Consider the following 24,067-nt stretch of genomic DNA (forward strand, 5'->3'; position numbering starts at 1 on the left):
AAAGCAAAACAAAACAAAAAGCAAAACAACAACGACAACAAAACTCAAAAGCCAAGGACAAAAGAGCCATCCACTTAGAATTAGCCTTCAAAACAAAATATCAAAAAAAACCAACCAAACAAACAAAAAACAAACCAAACCAAACAAAAAAACAAACTTAAAGAAAACAAATGCATGTTGTGAATGTTAAATGTAATATAAGTGATGGATCACTGAATTCTATTCCTGAAAACAGTATTACACCATATGTTAACTAATTAGATTTTAAATAAAAATATGAAAAAAATAGTTAACAAACTCAACAATGAGAATGAAGAATTATTCCAGGTGAGATTAATTTAAAGATTTATTTATTTATTTATTTATTTGACAGGCAGAGCTCACAAGTAGGCAGAGAGGCAGGCAGAGAGAGAGGAAGGGAAGCAGGCTTCTTGCTAAGCAGAGAGCCCAATGCAGGGCTCAATCACAGGACCCTGAGATCATGACCTGATCCAAAGGCAGAGGCTTTAACCCACTGAGCCACCCAGGCACCCCTGAGATTAATTTTATAGAAAAGTCAAAGACTGGGGTGCCTGGCTGGGTCAGTCAGTATACTATGTGACTTTTGATCATGGCGTCATGAGTTCAAGCCCCACACTGGGCTTAGAGCTCACTTTAAAAAAAAAAAAAAAAAAAAGAAAGAAAGAAGAAAAAGAGTAAAAAAAGTCAAACTAAAATAAGCATGCTAAGATGTCTAGGAAATTCAAAGGGATAAATAGATGCATCACAATAAAAGTGAAAATTTAAAAAGCCCCCCAGATATGCACAGATGGAATAGGAACAGCTGTATCTGAAAAATAGCCAGATCTAAATTTTGGAAATTTAGGAAATTTTAGAAATAGTAATGTCATGAAACAATAAACTCAATAGATGGGGTGAACTTTAGATAGAATAAAAGCAAGAATTGGTGAATTGGAGGAGAGCACTAAGGAATTCACCCAAAAGGCAGCATGAAGAGACAAAAGATTAAGAGAGGAAAAGAGAGAATGAGAGAGAGGGAGAACGAGAGAATGAGAACATGCATGTAGCAGACTTGCAGGATATATTGAGAGGTTCCAACATATGTTTGTTAGGAATATGAGAAAAAGATAATGAAAGGCATGATGGAGAAGCAAAATGTGAAGACCTAGGAGTTGAGAATTTTCCTTATATAATGAAAGATACGAGTCTTCAAATACTTTGGGCAGGACCATCATTTTGAATCTGTAGAATACAAAAAAAAATCCTTGAGATTTGCCCCTCTCCCCAAATGCAGATTATTTACAAAACAGTCTCATTAGCAACAGATGCTGGGAGATGGGAGAGTAAAATCCTCAAAGTGCTAAGGGAAGATTATAATTAATTTCAGGTTTAAAAACTGATGAAAAAAATACAGATATTTTCAATCATAAAAAAGGATGAAGAGGAGAGTTATCATCCATGGATTGTTACTGGAACTGTTACAATTTAGTGAGAACCAAAGTGAATCCAGAGGGAAAGTTTTTAATACAGGAAACAAGGGTCACCGTAGAAATGGATGGAAAGTTCACGTAATTATTTGTTTAACATACTACTTTTCTGTTTTAAAATAATACAAAATGAACACTCTGAAGAACCATAATGAGCATGTGGAAAAGCAAATCCTGTGTGATCTGGTATTAAGGACTCAAAAGAGGGTACACAACTGGGATTCCTGATTTCTAAGAAAGATAAATAAATATGATACATTTGAGAGCTAACTTACATGAAATGGACACGTATCTTGAAAAATATGCATTTACTTAAATTGCCTCAAGAAGTAGTAGGAAGTTGGACTAAAGTGATGAAAGAAACTGAATAGTAACCAAAAGTCTATGCTCTAAATGACGACAGGCCCAGTTTTGTAGGCAAGAGATGCCCTATTTCAGTAATCCTCACTTTCCCTCCTCTCTTTTTTCAAAACCAGTTTATTGAGGTATAACCGACCTACAAAAAAAGGGCACATATTTAAATTACATGACTTGATAAGTTTTGACACATGTCTAGACTTGTTGAATATTACTCATTACCCCCGTAGTTTCTTGGTGCCTCTTAGCGATGCTCCCCTCCTCTTCCCTCCTGCCCTGGCCCCAGTCAACCACTTGTCTGCTCTTTGTCACTATGGATTAATTTTCATTTTCTAGAATTTTACATGAATGGACTCCTTCAGTATGGTACTCATTTCAGCCTGGCTTCTTTCACTCAGCGTAGTGGTTTTGAAATTCATCCATGCTGTTGTGTGTATCCGTAATTCATTCTTTTTTATTGCCGAGTAGTGATTTTTGTATTGATACACCACAATTTCTTTTTCTTTTTTCAGTAGACTCTAGTTTACTTATTTGTTCACTTGTTGATGGACATTTGGATTACTTCCAATTACGGGCAATTACAGATAAAGCTGTTTTGAACATTTAGGTACGCGTTTTTGTATGGACATGTGCCACCATATTGTAGGTCTATATCTATTTTTTTTCAGAAATTGGCAGATTGTCTTCCAGACTGGTTGTACCATTTTATTTTCATGAGTGCAATATATTAGAGTTCTAGTTTGAGGGTTTTGAGAGTAGAAGTTCTCGATGAAGTTTATAATTTTTTTTTCTTTTATGGGTTGTGCTTTTGGTTTCATGTTTAAGAAAACTGCCTTGCCTAACCTAAAGACTTAAAGAATTTATGTTTTCTTCTACTAGTGTTATAGTTTAAGTTTTATGTTTATTTATATAGTTGGGTTTTACAATGATATGTTCAGTTAGAGATAATTTTATATATGATACAAGATGTGGATTAAAGTTCTTATTTATTTATTTTTATATAGATACCTACTTCTTCAAGAATTATTGATTGGAGGATTTTTTTTTTTCTTCTGCCATTGAGTTTACTTTGAATCTTTCTCAGAATCCATTGGCCACAAATAGGTGTGTCTACTTTGGGATTCTGTTTTGTTCCATTTATCTGTTTGTCTACTTTTATGCCAGTACCACACTGCCTTGATTTCTGTAGTTTTATATTAAGTCTTGGGAGGTAGAGTGATGTCCTTCAACTTCATTCTTCTTTTGCAAAGTTGTTTGCCACTTTAGATCTTTGCATTTCCATATAAATTTTAATTGTGTTAATTTTTACGGAAAAAAAACTGCAGGGATCTTGGATTGGGATTGCATCATTTTGGGGACAGTTTGACATTTTATGGAGTCTCCTGATCATGAACATAGCATATCTTTGCATTTATTTAGAAATTCTTTAATTTCTCTTAACACTGTCTTCTTCTTCTTGTTTTTTCTTGTGTGAGTTTGGAACACGTTTTGCCAGATTTATTCCTAAGTAGTTTTTAATTTTTGATGTTACTGTAAGTGATATTAAAAAAAAATTAGTTACATTTAGTTGATTGCTGGTATTGCAGAACTGATTTTTGTATATTGATTTTCTAACCTTGTCCTGTAGGTTGTGTCCTACAACCTATCGAATTTAGTAGTTCTAGTTGCTTTTTTGGTCGAACCTATATGGTTTTCTGTATGGGTGCTTGTGTTATACACAAATAAAGACAGTTTTATCTTTTCTTTATTTCTTCCTAGTCTGGATGCCTTTCATTTCTTTTTCTGGCTGTATTGTACTGGCTAGAACCTTCAGTACTATCTTGAGTAGAGGAATGACAACAGACATCCTTGCCTTTTCCAGATCATACAGTGAAATCATTTAGTCTTTTCATCGCTAGGTATGATGTTAGCTATATGGTTTTCACAGATTCCTTTCTCAGGTTGAAGAAGTTTCCTAGTTTACTGAGTGTGTTAAGTAGGATTGATGTTGGGTATTATCCTTTGTTCTTATTGTATCAATTCATATCACCATATGGTTTTTCTTTCTTAGTCATCAGTAAAGCTGATGATTCATAATATGAATTATGTCAGTTTTAGAATGGAATTATACAATTCCTCATTTGTGGAATAATACTTGGTGACATATTATTCTTTTATGTGTTGTCACATTCAGTTTGCTGTTTTGTTAATAATTTGCATATTCATATTACCGAGGGATAGTGATCTATAATTTTATTGTAATAATTCTTCTTGGTTTTGGGAATTTCATTAGTTTTTTGGATGAGTTTGTATGGAATTGATACTTCTTTATGAAATGTTTAATAGAATTGGACAGTGAAGTTTCTCAGGTTAGCGATTTCTTTGTGGGAAGTTTTAAAAATACAAATTCAATGTCATTATTAGATATAGGGCTATTCAGGTTATCTTCTTTTTTTAAAAAAAGATTTATTTATTTATTTGAAAGATACATATATAGAGAGAGAGATATCACAAGCAGGCAGAGAGGCAGGCAGAGAGCGGGAGGGGGGAAGCAGGCTCCCCGTCAAGCACAGAGCCCAGTGTGAGGCTCGATCCCAAGACCCTTAGATCATGACCTGAGCCTGAGGCAGAGGCTCAACCCACTGAGCCACCCAGGCGCCCTATTCAGGTTATCTTCTTGAGTGAAACTCAGTAATATGTGTCTTCAGGGAATGTTTTTCATTTTGTCCAAGTTCTGGAGTTTATTCTCTTAAGTTCATAATACCTCCTTATTTACCTTTTAATTGGCATATTGAGACTGCAGTGGTTTTTTTTTTCCCTCCTAATCAGTATAGCTAGAGATTTAAAATTTTTTTTTCTCAAAGAACTAACTTCTGATTTCTTTGATTTTCTTTACTTCTCTGTTTTCTATGTCATTGATTTCTACTCTGGTTTTTTATAATTTTCTTTCCTCTCCTTACTTTGGTTTCTTTTGGTTCTCTTTTTCTTACCCCCCCCCCCCCCCCCCCCCCCCCCCGCCCAGGTGGAAGCTGAGGTAATTGATTTGAAACTGTTTTTCTTTCTTTTTTTTTTAATGTAGGCTTGTAACTACAGCTACATCCTAGAAATTTTGAATTTTTTTTTTCATTTTCATTCAGTTTGACCTAGTTTTTAATTTCTTGTTTGGCTTTTTTGACCCATGGGTTATTTAGAACTGGGTTATTTAGTTTCCAGCTATTTAGAGATTTTTCTAGATCTATTTCTGCTATTGATACTTAATTTCTTTTCATTATAGCACCATCCCCATCCCCGAGGTTTACTGAGGTATAATTGACATATAACATTGTGTAGTTTAAGTTGTAAAATGTGATGATTTGATATATGTAAATATTGCAAAATGATTACCACAATAGGGTTAATTAAAACCTCTGTCATCTCATGTAATTCCTTTTTTTTTTTTCTTGGTAAGATCTTTTAAGATCTGCTCCCTTAGCAACTTCCAGTATTGTTTGTTAGCTATTGTCAATTAGATCCCTAGAACTTCCTCATCCTATAACTAGAAATCTGTACCCTTTGACCAATATCTCATTTTTCCTCGCCGCCCACCCCCCGCCCCCCGCCCCCAGCCCTGTTCTGCCTTCTGTTTTATAGTTTGTCTTTTTTAGATTCCACACAGAAGTGAGATCATCCAGTATTTGTCTTTTATCTTTCTGACTTCGCGTAATGCCCTCAAGGTTTATCCATATTTTCCCAAGTGGCAGGATTTCCTTCTTTCTCATGGCTGGAAAACATTCCATTATATAGATATATCATCTTTATCCATTCATCCGTAGATGGACACTTAGGGTGTTTCTGTATCTTGGTTATTATGAATAATACTGCAGTGAACAGGCAAGTGTGGATACCTCTTTGAAATCCTCATTTTATTTTTTTGGTTTTTGTTTTTGGACATATACCTAGAAGTGGGATTGCTGTACCGTATGATAGTTCTATTTTTAATTTTTTGAGGAACCTCCATATTGCATTCCACAGAGTCTGTATATTCCTGCCAACAGTGCATAAGAGTTTGGATTCCCTTTTATCACCAAGATTTATCTCTTCTCTCTCTCTTTTTTTAAAAAGATTTTATTTATTTATTTGACAGAGAGAGACACAGTGAGAGAGGGAACACAAGCAGGGGGAGTGGGAAAGGGAGAAGCAGGCTTCCCTCTGAGCAGGGAGCCAGATGCGGGTCTCAGCCCTAGGACCTTGGGATCATGACCTGAGCTGAAGGCAGCTCAACAATTGAACCATCCAGGTGCCCCTTCTCTTTTTGATAATAGCCATTCTAACAGGTGTGAGGTAGTACCTCGTTGTGGATTTGATTTGCATTTTCCTGATGACTAGTGACGTTGAGCACCTTTTTATGTTCCTCTTGGCCATTTGTTTGTCTTCCTTGGAAAAATACTTATTCACGTTCTTTGCCCTTTTTAAAATCAGATTTTTAAAAAAATTTTGCTGTTGAGTTATATGAGTACTTGATATCTTTTGGATAATAACTCCTTTTCAGAGGTGGTTTGCAAATATTTTCTCCCATTCCGTAAGTTGACTTTTTATTTTGTTCATTGTTTCTTTTGCTGTGCGGAAGCTTTTTAGTTTGATGTAGTCCCACTCATGTATTTTTGCTTTTGTTGTTTGTGCTTTTCTTATCATACCCCCCCCCCCCCAAATAATTGTGAAGACCAATGTCAAGGAGCTTTTTCCTAAATTTTTTTCTAGGAGTTTTATGAGTTCAGGTCTTATGTTTAAGTCTTTAATTCATGTTGAGTTAATTTTTGTGACTTGTGTAAGGTAGGGGTCCAATTCCATTCTCTGCATGTGATTATCCAGTTTTCCCAGCACCGTTAATTGAAGTTACTATTCTTTCCCCTTTGAGTATTTTTGGCTATTTTGTCAAATAGTAATTGACCACGTATAGAGAGTTTATTTTTTGGCTGTTGATTCTTTTTTTTTTTTTTTAAGATTTTTTATTTATTAATTTGACAGACAGAAATCACAAGTAGGCAGAGAGGCAGGTAGAGAGAGAGAGAGAGGAGGAAGCAGGTTCCCTGCTGAGCAGAGGACCCTAGGATCATGACCCAAGCCGAAGGCAGAGGCTTTAACCAACTGAGACACCCAGGCACCCCATGGACTGTTGATTCTGTTCCAGTGCTCTCCATGTCTGTTTTTATGCCATTTACATAGTGTTTTTATTACTATACCTTTGTAGTTTAGTTTGAAATCAGGAAAATGTGAAGCCCCCAGTTCTGTTCTATCTCAGAATTGCTTTGGCTGTTTTGGGATCTTTTGTGATTCCTATAAGTTTAGGATATTTTTTAAATTATTGTGAAAAAAGCCATTGGAATTTTGATAGAGATTGCATAGAAAGTATAAATGGTTTTGGTGGGTAGTTATGCACAATTTAGCAGTACTTATTCAATCCATGAACATGGGATACCTTCCCATTCATTTCTGCCTTCATTTTATTTTAGCAAAGTCTTATAAGGTATACAAATCTTCCATCTCTTTGATTAAAGTATTTGTTTATGAGATTATTACAAATAGAGCTGTTTATTTTTTTATAGATATTTTGTTGTTAGTGTAGAGAAACAACAGGTTTTCATGTGTTGTTTTTATGTCCTGCAACTGTGCTGAATTTGTTTTTTCTAATAGTTTTTTGGTGGAACCTTTTTAAGATCATTCTGTAGATAATATATACCATCTACAGCCAGAGACAGCTTTGCTTCTTCCTTTTTTTTTTTTTTAAAGATTTTTTTAATTTAATTTTTTTTAAAAGATTTTATTTATTTATTTGACAGACAGAGATTACAAGAGATTTTTTTTTTTTAAATTCATCTGACAGAGTTCACAAGCAAGCAGAGAGGCAAGGAGTGAGAGAGGAAGGGGAGCAGGCTCCCTGTGCTGAGCAGAAAGCCCAATACGGGGCTAGATCCCAGCACCCTGGGGTCATGACCTGAGCCAAAGGCAGAGGCCTCAATCCACTGAGCCACCCAAGTGCCCCCCCTTTTTTAAAGATTTATTTATTTATGAAAGAGAGAGGAGAGTCGGGGGCAAGGGCAGAGGGAGAGGGAGAGAAAGTCTCAAGCATACTCTGCACTGAGCACAGAGCCTGATGTAGAGCTTGATCTCATGAGCCTGAGATCACAACCTGAGCTGAAACCAAGAGTCACATGCTTAACTGACTACACCAGCCAGGCACCCTGCTTCTTCCTTTCTGATTTGGGTATCTTTTATTTGTTTTTCTTGTCTAATTGTTCTGGCTAGGACTTGTTGTAATACATTGAATAGGAGTTGTGTGAATAGATAGATACCTTTGTCTTGATTTTAGAAGGAAAGCTTGGACCTTTCTTCATTGAGTATGATGTTGGCCGTGGGCTTGTCCTATATGACCTTTATTAAGTTGAGGTACTATTTTTTTCTACAACACGTTTTTTAAAAGAGCTTTTTTTTTTTTTTTTTTTTTAAATCATGCCAGAGTCATTGTATTTTGTCAGATGCTTTTTTTTAAACATTTATTGAGATGATCATATGATTTTTATGTTATATTTTATCAATGTGGACTATTACAGTTACTGATTAATGTATACTGAGCATCCTTGCATACCATGTGTAAATACCACTTGATTATGGTGTATGATCCTTTTAATATGCTATTGAATTTGGTTTCCTAATATTTTTTTGAGAATTTTTTTACATCTGTATTCATCAGGAATATTGGCCTGTAGTTTTGTTGTTGTTGTTCTGTTTTTTTCTTGTAGTACCTATACTGGGCTCTGGTCTCCCGGCTATGCTAGCCTTGTAAAATGAGTTTGGGAGTGTTCCTTTCTCTTTAATGTTTTGGAAAATTTTGAACAGGATTTGCAGTAATTTTTCTTTAAATCTTTAATAGATTAACCAGTGAAACCATCTGGTTTTGGACTTTTCTTTGTTGGGAGGTTTTTGATTACTCATTGAATCTTTTTATTTGTTACTGGTGTGTTTAGATTTTCTGTTTCTTCATTATTCAGTCTTAGTAGGTGACCATTTCAAGGGATTTATCAATTTCTTCTAGATTATTCCATTTATTGGTATCTAAATGTTCCTGGTAGTCTCTTCTAATCCTTTCTGTTTCTGTGGCATCAGTTTTAATGTCTCCTTTTTGTTTTCTTTCTTTCTTCCTTTTTTTTTTTTTTTAATTTAGTTGAGTCTTCTTTTTTTTTCCTGGTCTGTGAGTTAAAGGTTTGTCAGTTTTGCTTATTTTTAAAAAGAAAAATTGGTCTAAAGTATAGTTCAAGTTTAATGTTTCCATGTTGATTTTCTTTCAGGATGATTTATCCACTGTTCAGATGGGGTAGTGAATTCCCCTACTAATATACTTTTGTCTGTTTTTCTTTTCAGATATGTTAATATTTGTTTAATGTATTTAGGTGCTCCAGTGTTGGGTGCTTATATGCTTATTGTTATATTCCCTTAATGAGTTGAGCCCTCTATCATTATATAATGACCTTTTTGTCTCTTGTTAAAGTTGAATTAAATTCTATTTCATATATGTAGAGCTACTCCTTTCCTTTTTTGGTTTCCACCTTGCATGGACTATCTTCATTCCTTTACTTTGAGCCTAAGTGTGTCTTTAGATTTTAAGTGAGTCTTTTATAGACATTGTGTAGTTGGGTCTTAAAAAAAAGAAAAAAAAAATCTACTCAGCCACTCTATATCTTTTGGTTGGAGAATTTAATCCATTAACATTTGGAGAAATTATGAATAGGAAACGACTTACTAATGCCATCTTATCAATTGTGTTTTGGCTATCTTGGAGTTCCCTTATTCCTTTCTTCCTCTCTTGGTGTCTTCCTTTGTGCATTGATGATATTTTATAGTGGTATGTTTTGATTTTCTTCTCTTTGTGTTTGTGTATCTACTATAAGGTTTGGATTTTTGGTTTCCGTGAGGCTTCCATAAAAGATTTTTTACATGTAAGAGACTGTTTTATGCTAATAACAACTTAACTCCACCTGCATACAGAAACTCCACTGTTTGTTTTTATTTATTTTTTAAAGATTTTTATTTTTAAGTAATATTTATACCCTTTATGGGGCTCAAACTCAAAACCCTGACATCAAGAGTTGCATGCTCCACCAACTGAGCTAGCCAGGTGCTCTAAAATTCTCCCCTTTTATTCTTAAAAGTTTCTGATGTCACAATTTATCTCTATGTTGTGTATCATTAACAAATTATTGTAACTATAGTTGTTTTAATGCTTTTGTCCTTTAACCTTTTTACTAGAGATAAGTAATTAGCACATCACAATATTACATTATAACTCCAGCCAGGCACTACACCATGTACGAATTTTACCATGTACGTTACCTCTATGTTGTATATTTTCATCCTTTGAATTAAATAGCATCCTTTCATTTCAGCTTGAAGAATTCTCTACTTAGCATTTCTGCAAGGCATATCTAGTATGGATGAACTTACTCAGAGTTTGGTAAGGTCTTTATTTTTCCTTCATTTTTTTGGAGGACAACTTTGCTAGGTAAACTATTTTTGGTAGTTTTGGTTGGCATTTTTTTTTTCAGCACCTTGAATATTTCATTCCACTTTTTCTTGGTCTCTGAGGTTTCTACTGAGAAATTCACTCAGAGCCTTGTATGAGTTCCCTTATAGGTGACAAACTTCTCTTGCTGCTTTTAAGATTCTCTCCTTGTCTTTAATTTTTGACAGTTTTATTATAATGTGTCTTGAGTTAGACTTTTTGAGTTAAATCTGGGAGTTCTAAAAGCATTGTGAATTTGGATGGCCAGATCCTCCCCCAGATTTGGGAAATTCCCAGATATTATTTTTTGGAATATGTTTTCTGTGTGTTTCTTTTTCTTCTATTTTTTGTCCCCCTCCTTAGACTCCAGTAGTTCCTATTCTGCTTCTCTTTATGGTATCTCATAGTTCACATAGGCTTTCCTTCCTCTTTTATTTATTTATTTTTCCTTGTTCTCCTTTATCTGGGTAATTTCAGAGGTCCTATTTTCTCCATCACAGATTCTTTCTTCTCCCTGATCCATTCTGCTGTCCATACTGTCTATTGTGTTTTTTATTTCATTCATTTTGTTCTTCAGCTTCATAATTTGTTTGGTTCTATATCATTTCTGTCTCTTTAACTTCTAATTTTGTTCATGCATTGTTTTCCTGATTTCATTGAATTATTTTTCTGTGTATTCTCATAACTTATTGAAGTTCTTTAAAATAGCTATTTTGAATTCTTTTTTGGATAAATCACAGCTCTCCATGTCTTTATAATTGGTTACCAGAAAATTATAGCAATTCCTTGATAGTATCATATTTCCCTAATTTTTTCATATTCCTTGAAGTCTTTCATTGCTGGCTCCTTCAGTCTTCACTGACTGACGTCCAGAGAGAAATATCTTCTGTCAGCCCTACTAGGGATTCTGAGGCTTTCTCAAACCTGTGAATATCCGTGTTCCACACTTCTTGCTCCCTCTTGTGGCAGAATTCTTAAGCTTGTATGTCTTCTCTCAGTTTTGCAAAGCACCAGATAGAGTACTGACAGCTTGCCTTTTGCAGGCCGTGTTAAATGCTCAGGTTTATAATCTCTGTTTGATCTCCTCAGATTCAGAATGGCTGTCTGTGCATGCTCAATAGCTGTCTGGAAAAGCGTGCTCTTGTCAGCTTCCTGCTTGCTACAGAATGGGGGTTTGTGGGTGAGAACTGTGGAGCACTGGGTGGGTACTCTTGGGCCAGTTGTAGGGATCAGATCACTGGGTGGGGTGATGTCAGCATCTTGTTGGTTGGCTTTCTAATGGAGCCCATGGTATGGTTAATAGGATATTTGTCCTTTTAACATGTATGTTTTAAGCCTTGCCAGTTGTTCTCCTGCCAGTCACTACCCACCCTCCCAGTTGTGAAGCTTATGACTTGGTACTCTCGGTGGGATGAGAGAGAAATGGTCCTCTTCGGCAGCATCCCATACAGATTGGGAGGCCAGGTGCTTACTCACAAAATTTCACTTTTAACCATGGGAGAAACATGGGTTAAGAAGGGTACTGGGTACTCTGCACACTAACATGTGCCCCCCCCATAGGAGAAGTAACATGGATAAAGTCAAGTCATTCCTCTTATCCTCCCAACATGTCTAGTCATGGATTTTTCTTGCTTATATGGTGTGCTGGAACTTCTCCACTGGATTCTGACACTTCCACATGGGCCCTCTTGTCTGTTGATAGTTGTCTAAGTCAGTGTTCTCCAGGATTTCCTGGACCTTGGCTTAGACAGGCTGGAGTCAGTAGTGGATCTAGGTTTGTACATCTAATACTTGCTATTCAGGTGGGTGAGACACCTTTACAGTCCCTTAGTGTATGGTGCTGGATCCTACAGCTTATGTCTATGCATGCCAGTTTGTTTTTGCTGAGGGGGGCATACAGCTGAGCGATGTCTTACTCAGTTGTGTTCCTGACGTCATTCTCCCCCAGAGAATGTATTTTTTAATGATCTGAATTTTTAGAAATATATTGATACTAGATATGGTCTGTCTTGCCAAACCTTCTGTGTGTATTTGAGACAAATGTGTATTTTGCTGTTGTTTGGTTAAATATTGTATAATTGTCAGTTTATGTTGGTTTATAATATTGTTCGTCTTCTGTATTCTTACTGAGTGTTCTGTCTGCTTATTGAGAGGGGGATATTTAAATCTTTGCCTGTAATTGTGAAATCATCTATTTCTGTTTGCTGTTCTGTTAGTTTTCACTGCATGTATTTTGTAGATCTGTTGTTAGTTGCATCGATATTTAAGATTAAATATCTTGGGGCGCCTGGGTGGCTCAGTGGGTTAAAGCCTCTGCCTTCGGCTCAGGTCATGATCCCAGGGTCCTGGGATCGAGCCCCGCATCGGGCTCTCTGCTCTGCGGGGAGCCTGCTTCCCCCTCTCTCTCTGCCTGCCTTTCTGCCTACTTGTGATCTCTGTCAGTCAAATAAATAAATAAAATCTTTAAAAAAAAAAGATTAAATATCTTAATTTAAGATGAATTAACTCCTTTATCATTATGAAATGACAGTCTTTACTTCTTATAATATTCTTTGCTCTGAAACTCATTTTATCTGGTATCAATATAACTACTTCAATTTTTTTTTGATGAGTACTACTGGTGTAAATATTTTTTCCATTCTTTACTTTCTTAAGTCATTCTTTTGGGGGTGGGGAGGTCACAAAATATATGTAACATTAAATTTTACTATTTTAACCATTTTCCAGTGTATAGTTTTGTAGCATTAACTATGGTCATATTATTATATCCATTCTTCTCCTTTTAACTTTGAAGTTGATTTGTTATAGGCATCAGAGAGCTGGATATTGATTTTTTAAAAATGTAATCTGGCTATCTCTTTCAGTTAAGTTGTTTAAACTATTTATATGTAATGTGATTGTTTATATGGTTGGGTTTAATTCTAGCATTTTACTGTCTAACCTTTGTTCTCCTTTTTTCTCTATTTCTCCCTTTTTGGATTGATTTTTCATGATTCCATTTTACCTCTCTTGTTGGCTTATTACCTGTAACTCTTATTATCCATAACTTGGTTTAGGGTTTCTAGCATTCATCTTTATCTTAATAGAATATTTCTTTAAGTAGTACTGTTTTAGTTTAAATATAGTTTAAGAATCTTATAACAATATACTTCTGTTTCTCTTCGACCATTGAGGTATTGTTACATGTTTCACTACTTCATATATTATAAACCCCACTATGTACTATTATTTTTGCCTTAAATAGTTAATCTTTCATACAGATTTTAATAAAGAGGATAAGGTCTTTTATATTTTCAGTGTAGTTTCTGTTTTTGATTTTCGTTATTCCTTTGTGTAAACTCAGATTTCTATCTAGTGTCATTTTTTTCTTCTTGGATTTCTTTCTTTATCATCTCTTACAGTGAAGTTTTGCTGATACTAAGTTATTTTTATTTTTCTTTATCTGCAAACATGTTTATTTTGCCTTTGTTTTTGTAAGGCATTTTGGCTTGCTATAGAAACCTAATTGACAAGTATTTTTCTCTCAGTTATTTGAAAATATTTTTTCTCTGTCTTCTGGCGAACATTGTTCCAGTGAGATAGTCCATGTAATGATTTGTTTCTCTGTACAGACTTTCTTTTTCTCTGTTTTTAAGATTTTCTCTTTTCACTGATTTTAAGTAATCTGATTATATTGTGGTATAGTGTTGTTTCCTTATTTTTTTTTGTGCCTAGGGTTCTGTGAATATTTATCTTGAATCTGTGGATTTATAGTTTTCATAAAACTGGGAAAATTTTTGGCCATTTCTTTTTCTTTTTCCCATTCTCTTTCTTATTCTTTGGTGACTCTAATTACATGTATTTTACTGCTTAATGTCCTCTCACAGCTCACTAGTACCCCGTTAAATTTTTTTTAACCTGTGCTGTGTTTTGGATAATTTCCACTGATGTGTTTTCATGTTCACTGTTCTTTTCTTCTATGACATCTAATCTGCTTTGAATCCTGTCTTGTTTGTATTTCATCTCAGACATGTCTAGAAACATGAATTAATTTTCTTTATTCTTCTGTTTCTCTACTTAGGATGTTCAGTCTTTTTGAGCTTATGAACCAGAGTTATATAACTTTTTTATTTTATTGATTACATTATTATTTTTAAAAGATTTTATTTTGTTTATTTGAGTTGAGGGTAGGGGCAGAAGAAGAGGGAAAGAATCTTCAAGCAGACTCTGCACTGAGTGTGGAGCCTGACTGGGGCTAGATATCATGACCTGAGCTGAAATCAAGAATTGGATACTTAACTGACTGAATCACCCAGGCACCCCTAGTTTTTAAAATGTACTTCTAATTCTGTCATTGGTACCGTTTTAAAACCAGTTTCAGTTGATTGATTTTTCTTTCCATTACTTTGCCTTATAGTCTTAACTTGCTTTCCATGTTTGTGGTTTTGGTTAGAAATAGCTTGATCCTTTTAGTCTTTTTTTTTTTTTTTAAGATTTTATTTATTTATTTGAGAGAGAGAGAGAGCATGAGCAGGGAGAGGGGCAGGCTCAGCAGGGAGCAGGATACGGAGCTTGATCCAAGGACTCTGGGATCATGACCAGAGTGAAGGCAGATGGTTAACCGACTGAGCCATCCAGGAGTCCCGGATTTTTTTAGTCTTGATTTAAGAATTTTTAGTAAAGAGCAGAGCCGCAGTGTAGGGTCACTTTTTTGTTACTACTGAGGCAAAATCCTCCCAAGATTTTTTTTCTGATATTTTGTGGATTATGAGATTATTTAGTCTGCTTGAATTTTTGGTCTGTAATAGCGTAGGCTCCCATTATTGGAAACAACAAGAAATGCTAAGTAAATTTCTTAAAAGAATTTCCTGAAAGCATTGTAGAGTTATCAAAGCAGCCAATACTTGGGTGTCCAAAATTAGTGCTGTAAGCATTTGTTTTAAATTTTAAAAGTAGGATTGCTTTTAATTAAAATCATTCAAGATTTTTGTATTTATATGTTCTTTTTAAGTTAAAAATTGAACAGCTGTTCAAAGATAAAATTTCTGTTGCCTCTGAGTTGGTGTGGTTCGAGTATAGTGGGAATGACCTCTACTTGGAAAATGAGAGTATGAGTTGTGATTTTCTTATGACCAGCCACATAATCTCTTTCCAGTCACCTTATATCTCTGGATGGGCTTTTGTTTCTTCACCTGTTCTAAAATTTTATGACAATTTTTATTTTTATCACCAGCATAGCTAATTGAGGCATTTTATATATATAAAATTTTATGGAGAGCTTTTACATGTTTTTGCTGTAGCTCACCCAGGTAAATTAATATCTGAATTTCTCATGTAGCATGAATTTATGGCAGAAAGTGTAATTTGTTGGGTTACACATAGATTCTTTTATAGACAATTCGTAATACTAAATAAAACTCATTATCCAGAATAAGAGAATAAATAACAGTAAGTGGTTGCCAGAGTGTATTGAGGGTTTTTTTTTTTATGGGCCAAGCCCTGTTCTTAGATCTCTGTATGTGTTCATTTATACCTCACGTGGAGATGAGAGACTAGTTCCAAATTGTATTATCTAGACGGGTAGAACTGATATTAGAACTAACTTTTGTCGGGCGCCTGGGTGGCTCAGTGGGTTAAGCCGCTGCCTTCGGCTCAGGTCATGATCTCAGGGTCCTGGGATCGAGGCCCGCATCGGGCTCTCTGCTCAGCAGGGAGCCTGCTTCCCTCTCTCTCTCTCTGCCTACCTCTCCATCTACTTGTGATTTCTCTCTGTCAAATAAATAAATAAAATCTTTAAAAAAAAAAAAAAAAAAAGAACTAACTTTTGTCTTCTTAACTCTTGCTTTGTTATGCAAGCCCACCCCCTAGTTGAAAGCCATTTCGTTAATATCTGCATAGGTTATCATTTGTGAAATGTACTAATATACATAACTGATTTTATTTAATCTTCGTAGCACTCTTTGAAACAGTGTTTTACAGATGAGTAAACTGTATAACATATGTGGGAAGTGATGAGTCTGGACTGAAATTCTTCTCTTTTCCTCCAAATTCTGTTTATTTGCTCCATGCCATTATTTTCAGCAAGCATAGGAAAGTGAATTCCGAGTTTCTTGAAGTGGTCAAAGCACTTTATTTTTTCCCCTTTCATTTAAAGCAAATGTGGCATACATGTATATAAGATATTTATTTATACTTATTTTGGCTTAGCTCTTCGTTTTTACTCATCTTTGTGGCATTAGTTTGGATGTGTCTTTCTCAGGGGTTTTTTACTTACACTCAATGCCCTGCTTAGGGACTAGGTCAGTTTTCCCACTTATTATTCGAAACCCTCAGAAGATCAGGTGATTGTTTTTACACTAAACATTCATAAGCCTTTATTTGTGATTTATTTTGAAAAGAATCAGAGAACAAAATTAAATTTTTATCGAACCCAACAAAATATGATTCATAGGTTAAAAATCATGTGGAAAATGAACAAAGGATAAAGAATAAGAGGAGTTAGCAGCATAATCTGAAGAAACTGAAGAAAATATATTTTATTTGTAGGTGAGATTTCCCCCTCCTATGAAGAGTCATAATCTGGCTAATCTTTTTAATATAATAACTGTACGATTCTCAAACCGCGTCTCTCTTTGACAAGATGGGCAAGCTCAGATAGAGCTTAACTTCTCACAGCAAGTCAGAGGCTTAGGGTTCACGTTCAGTCTCCAACTTGAATCCTTTATGGTTTTGAATGGCAGTGTTTTTTTTTTTTTTTTTTTTTTTTTTAAGATTTTATTTATTTATTTGTCAGAGAGAGAGAGAGAGCAAGAGCGAGCACAGTCAGAGTGGCAGGTAGAGTCAGGGGAGAAGCAGGCTCCTTGCGGAGCAAGGAGCCCGATGTGGGACTCGATCCCAGGATGCTGGGATCATGACCTGAGCGGAAGGCAGCTGCTTAACCCACTGAGCCACCCAGGCGTCCCGGCAGTGTGTTTTTCTTAAGGTCTTGTGCGTGTGTGTTCTTTCGTTGCTGGAGCTCTGGAAAGTGGCGTAGCCCTTATGTGCTCCTCCTACTAGGTGGGGAGGCTTGGGTTTTGCACTCTCTGGCTTCTGTGGGGGCATTTGTGAGCTGCCTGATGTATTTGACACCAGTGCGACAGCAAAGAAGTGTGTGAGCTGAGCAGTGTGTGGTAGGGCCCAGCTGTGTGGATTTACCCGTACGTCAGGCCAAGGAGCAGCAGTTAGCCAGACCTGACAGTCAAACACTGAGCACCTTCTACCTCCACTCCAGAGAGCATTTTAATGTTCTGTGTGTTTATTGACTAGTTGGCATTTGACACAAAACAAGTTGTCAGAGCTGGGTTGTTTTTTATTTTTCCCCTCTTCACTCTTTAGTGCGCTGGTCTTTGAGAGTTTCCCCCAATACACACTGCATATCCCAAAGATACCCATTTTCTAAAACAAAGTAATGAATCATGGCGTCCGCATTTTTATACTGAATTTTACATTAAGAATTAGTAAGTAATATGTTTGAGTTAATAATAGGTAATGTGTTGGGACGCTTGGGTGGCTCAGTTGGTTAAGCAGCTGCCTTTGGCTCAGGTCATGATCCCAGCGTCCTGGGATCGAGTCCCACATCAGGCTTCTTGCTTGGCAGGGAGCCTGCTTCTCCCTCTGCCTCTAGCCTGACACTCTGTATGCCTGTGCTTACGCTCTGTCTCTGTCTCTCTCTCTCTCTCTAACAAATAAATAAAATCTTAAAAAAAAATAATAGGTAATGTGTTGAATAGGCAATCTGTTGACCTTGTATAAAAATGAAAATAGTACACCGGGAATATTTTGAATAGCCTTGTTTGACCCATACCCCTTTCCAGTCATTTCCCACCTCTACTTCATAGGCAACCATGGTGGTCACATATCTTTTATGTTTCTGTATGCACATGGAAGCAGATAGCCTGTCTCTTGTCTTCTACTTCCTGAGATATTCTGGAGAGCTCTTCCTTTCGCTAAGGGAAGCTTTTTTATTCTTGTTAACCGTTGCAGGGTATCTCATTGTTTGTACATTGGATGTACCATGGTTTATTTTGCTATTCTCTGTGGATGGGATTGTCTCTAATCTTTTTGTTGAGTTGAGATTACATTTACATACCAAAATACTCATTCTTTTAAAGTGTACAGTTAAGTGTTTCTAGTATGTTTCCAAGCTTTATTCCTACAAATAGTGATCCAGTGGGTAAAACTTGCACATACATTCTTCTTAACATCGTACAAGTATATCCAAAGAAAAAAATCCTCAGAGGTGGGATTTCTGAGCCAATGGGCAAACACATTTATATTTGGATAGGAATTGTCGGTTGCTGTCCGTTGGTATTGTACTAATTTGCAGTCTAGAGTCTGAGAGGACTTTTTCTCCATAGCCATGCTCGGAGTGACTTTGCCTTTTTATAAAGCAATTTTAATTCTTAAGAACTATGTGGAGTTCATGAACTACCAGTTTAATCTAATCTTAATTCCTGATTGAGTTCACCAAGGTGGAGATGACCCAAAAGTTCTTGTTAAGTCCATAAGTATTATTGTTTATAATTGATCTCATTAGTTAATTGGTAAAATTGTAGGCTGTGAATGTTGATACACAGAATAGATTACAGATGTGTGGTCTTAAGTGGAGTGACTTCTGGATCCACATTATTGCCTGCCATGTAGATATAATGATCCTCACAGTATCAGAATTAAAATTTCCAGTGGAAAGAGACCATTTATATTCTCCTTGTCCTATAGTAGGGACATTCCTGTAAAATTTTATCCTTTTGATACAGCCTTCCAAGTTCTAATGTTTTATTGCCTGTCTGATACACTGGACTTCAACTGAGCTGGGAAGTAGGTTGTTTTTGTAATGATATAGCTTAAGTATTAATTATAAATAGAATTTCAGCCTCCAATGGTTCCTTTTGATCTATGGAATAGGTCTCTTGCTCTTTATTCTCATTAAGGTAAAGTCTTTAATTCCTTAGAGGTGTTGCCTTTTGTGCTCCTTTTTATACGCAGATTAGCCTTATAGACTTGCCTGAAGAGATCTTCAGGGGGTATTTATTTATTTATTTATTTTAAGGTGGTATTTATAAGGCGTAGCCATTTCAAGTTTTGAGTTTTCATGTACATTTGAATTATTCAGAGATTTTAATAATGGGTTAAATTCTGTGAGGGGGCATTTAAGTATTCTGCCTATAAAAAGGACTGGTAAAAGATTCATAGGAAAATACAGGCTTTCCTGAGGTCGCAGTGACAATTGCGATATAGTTTTGATTAAATTTATGATGAAGTGTATAAATACATAAGTATATGCATGAAAATATCATTAGTTCTTTCTATGCCCCAAATAATAGCTGATGTTGAAAACAGGCCACTTAACCAATGAATTTATCTAAACTAATGGTTTCTGTTCGTATTCTAGGCTCTTCATAAAGGAAAACTATTAGTAGTTTAACTTTTAAGCCAGTCTTACCATTGTAGATGAGAAAATACCTTGAGTCCAAGCAGAAAGCTTTCATTAGATAAATAGATCAGACTTTTGTATGAGTAAACTTGAGTGTTTTGCCTCTCTTAGATCAACTGGTTGCTATATTTCTATTCCTTTTTGCTTTATTTACTTGGGATAATTTGCAAAAAGATACAGAAAGATTTAAGTTTGGCCCAAAGGATATTTTCTCTGGACTACTCTGTGATAGGTCTGTGAAAGAAGGCTGCTTTATTGGGGTAGGAGAGAGTGATAGGTTCCCTGTATCTGGTTGAGCAGGTTGCTGACTGCATATAAAGACAGTGTCCATTGGAGCATATGGGGGCTAAATTCCAGTTTGTGTTCCTCAAGCCATGCCCCATGGAACAGGGCTACAATGAACCACAGCAAGGCACACCATTTTGTAATTCTTACAAAGGTGTTGATAACAGCCGGAATATGTGTCTTTTTATTTGTTTTATTTGAAAATCAGTTGTTTCCACCTTTTCTGTCTTTTCCCCCTTTGAGAAATTTTCTGTGGTATATAGATAATTTCTCTACGAGTTTGTGTCTTTATACACATACACACACATAAAGCCATTTATATGCCAGGTGGACTCTTTCACTCTCTCTCTGTCGTGAGTACACACAAACACACACACACACACACCCCACATGCGTTAGGTATTCTTTGAAAAAAAATCCCTCCGAAGGAGGACATCACCTTATATATATTCGATTCTTTATGAAATAACTTCATAATATGGGGTCCTCTCTTAGTCACTTTGTTTGAACAGCATGGTACTGTTCTGGAAGACTTGGAAATGGCCTCAGACAGTGCTAGCGGTGGATGTTTGAAAATGTTTCTTCATAAAATTGGAAAAGAAGCGAAGATGCTTAACACGGATTTAGCACTTATTCTAGAAATGAAAGATCACGTTAAAAAAGTAACATGTAAGTGGATACTGTATCAAATAAACATTTATAGGATGAATAAATCTTCCAAATATCCTGACATTGTGTAAATGGATACTGTGGTTTGATTTGCTATCTCCAGTGTTTGTGTGATAGAAGCATTCAGAAACTGCTGTGTCTCAAGCAGACCATACAGACAGGAAGGTTGCTCTGAAAAACTGTATAAGGTTTCTCAAAGAGTAATTCTAGTGATGAAAAAGACCCTGGTGTCAAAGAAACATGTCAAGATTGGTGAATCAAATTGTTCATGGAATATGAGAGTGAATAAAACCATTATTTCTGAATTAATGCTTTATACAATGTGTAATTTAAATGTATATAATTAAATTAATACATTTTATAATAGGCATTTGGCTAATTTCTATCTCTAAAAGTTTCTACCTTCAGGTTGGCTAAGTTTGTCTTGATACTGTCTTACTGGAAAAATTAGGGGTTGTCTTACATTCTGATGACTTTATATTCAGTCACCTATATTCATAATTATTTCTAAACAGAAACTGAGGCTCCTGGAAGAGCTTGAAGATACGTGGCTTCCTTATCTGACCCCCAAGGATGATGAATTCTATCAGCAGGTAAGATCTTTTCATATTTGTATCAATTCGTATTGATTTGTTCTGATCTGTGAAGCAGCTGTGGTCTGGAGAGGTTAAATGAGAATGAAATGGTCTGATTTGGGCTTCCAGTTCACTCCTCACATCCCAGTTTCTTCCGATCTGTTTTCTGCTGTAAACTTAGGGCTTTGGCACAGCAGACTACCTTCTTTGTCCCCAAACTTTCCATGCTTGCTTCTACTTCCTTACCCCCACTCCGTTCTGTTTCTTTTGCACAGAATATCCTTTTGCCCCTTCCCTCATTGCCAGATAGATGGCTAAGGCTTCACTTACACATTACCTTCTTTGTGAAAGTTTCCTTGACTTACTTTACCTAAAGTAGAATCGGCCGCACTCTCTTCTGTGCTACTTGGACCTTGTAAATACCTCTGTCATGACTATCACATTGTATTGCAGTTATGGCGTTCGAAGTCTCTTTCCCTGAAGTAGTGGTAAAAACCTCAACAAACTGATTGTAGCAAAAGGGGAATTTATTGACTTCCTTTAACTTAGATATCTAGGAGTACGGGGCTGAGTCCAACTTCTCAAAGGATGTCATCTGGATCCCTGCTTTTCTCTGTGTTGTGGTTTGGCTCTCCCCTGTGTGACTCCATGCTGGCTAGGCTCTGACCTGCTAGCGTACCTAGGAGGAGTCTGACAGCCCAAGGGGTATGTGGTCTTAAGCACATGGGATCTTAGAAGAAGGTAGCCATTTCTTTTTTTCTGGTTCTATCTGATTTTCCTGGGAGTGATCTTTGGTTAGAATCCTGTGCCTATTCCTGAACCAGTCATTGCGTTCAGGAGTGTGAGATAGACTCCCATTTGCCCAGTCTCGTTCATGCACCCCCTTGTGGAACTAAGTTCAGGTAGGACCATGTCCACTCAAACTGTATGGACTGTGAGTTGGATATGGATGGTTCCCCACAGGGAAATTGGAGTCCAAGGACGGAGGGGAAGGCATGTTGGGTGCGCACTAATAGTCCACATTCATCTATTCTTTCCTACCAGAATGTAAGCTCTTGGGGATAAGAATTGCGCCCCTCATCTTTGTTTCTCCAGCACCTAGCAGGCACTTGTATATGATGATTCTCGGTAACCGTGGGAGGGAGACAGGAATGAAGAAGTTCATCCATCTAGCATTCAGGTCCCTGGACCTCCAGTTTACTCTCAGTTCCAGGACGTGTCTTTCACTGGATCAGTCCTTTTCTGGATTGCTCTGGTTTCTCCTTTTTGTCCCTCTTTCTTAATCCTTAGAGCTATAGCTCATTTTCCAACCAAGACATAAATCTGACCATGTCACCCCCCTGCTTCAAAACCGGCAGTGGCTGCTCCTTGCCTGGCTCTTGCCTTTCTAGTCTTATGTCACCAACTCTTTCATCTTGTTACCTGCACTGGTCTTTGTCAGGAGCTCAGACTAGCCAGGCAGTCTCCTGTTTTGGGCCTTCATGCTATATCCTCTGCTGCCTCGCCTCCTCCCTCCCTTGGTGAACTGTTGTTACCCGTGAGCAATGTGTCACCTCTTGTAGGATGTCCCTGACACCTCCGCAGTGTGGAGACTTGTCTCTGCTCCCTCTTGTGTGCATCCGTAGCACTTTACATGCGCCTTTATTATCTCTGTGATTTTATTTTTACGCTTGTCTCCCCCATGCTCTGTGCTTTGTTTAGTGCCTGGCAGGTAGGTGGCTGGTGGGTGTTGCATTAATTTCCTTGGATGGGTGCGTGAATTAATGCATACATTTGTTAATTTAAAAACCAAGTTATGGGAGGAGTCAAGATGGCGGAGAAGTAGCAGGCTGAGACTGCTTCAGCTAGCCGGAGATCAGCTAGATAGCTTATCTAAAGATTGCAAACACCTGAAAATCCATCGGCAGATCGAAGAGAAGAAGAACAGCAATTCTGGAAACAGAAAAACAACCACTTTCTGAAAGGTAGGACCGGCGGAGAAGTGAATCCAAAGCGACGGGAAGATAGACCCCGGGGGGAGGGGCCGGCTCCCGGCAAGCGGCGGAGCAACGGTGCACAAAATCAGGACTTTTAAAAGTCTGTTCCCCTGAGGGACATCGCTCCAGAGGCTAAACCGGGGCAAAGCCCACGCGGGTTCAGCGTGGCCTCAGGTCCCGCAGGGTCACAGAAGGATCAGGGGTGTCTGAGTGTCGCAGACCTTGCGGGTATTGGAACGGGAAAGCCGGCTACAGAGACAGAGCCGACAGTAAGCTCACAGCTCGGTGTTACCTTGAACTGGTCGCAGGCTCGGAGAGCTCGGAGCGCGGCCGGAGGTCAGGCAGACGGGAGTAACTGGGTGCTGTTCTCTGAGGGCGCACTGAGGAGTGCGGCCCTGGGCTCTCGGCTCCTCCGGGCCGGAGACCAGGAGGCCGCCATTTGTATTCCCGTCCTCCGGAACTCTACGGAAAGCGCTCAGGGAACAAAAGCTCCTGAAAGCAAACCCAAGCGGATTACTCACCCCGGCCCCGGGTAAGGGCGGTGTAAGTCCGCCTGGGGCAAAGACACTTGAGAATCACTACAACAGGCCCCTCCCCCAGAAGATCAACAAGAAATCCAGCCGAGACCAAGTTCACCTACCAAGGAGTGCGGTTTCAATACCAAGGAGAGCAGCAGAATTCCAGAGGAGGAGAAAGCCAAGCACGGAACTCATGGCTTTTTCCCTGTGATTTTTTTTTAGTCTTGCAGTTAATTT

The 24,067-nt window shown here is 37.2% G+C and overlaps 1 protein-coding gene across 3 annotated transcripts in view; it reads left to right on the top strand.

Annotated features, from left to right (window-relative positions):
- Positions 1-24,067, top strand: part of FTO (FTO alpha-ketoglutarate dependent dioxygenase) — a 377,970-nt gene that overhangs the window by 85,881 nt on the left and 268,022 nt on the right. For all 3 annotated transcript variants that reach the window (XM_032324553.1, XM_032324552.1, XM_032324554.1), the window contains exon 2: positions 21,277-21,354. In XM_032324553.1, the coding sequence (XP_032180444.1) occupies positions 21,277-21,354 (78 nt within the window). The remainder of the gene's footprint in view (positions 1-21,276; positions 21,355-24,067) is intronic.

Source organism: Mustela erminea, chromosome 19 (assembly GCF_009829155.1).
Source record: "Mustela erminea isolate mMusErm1 chromosome 19, mMusErm1.Pri, whole genome shotgun sequence".
NCBI classification, from domain to species: Eukaryota; Metazoa; Chordata; class Mammalia; order Carnivora; family Mustelidae; genus Mustela; species Mustela erminea.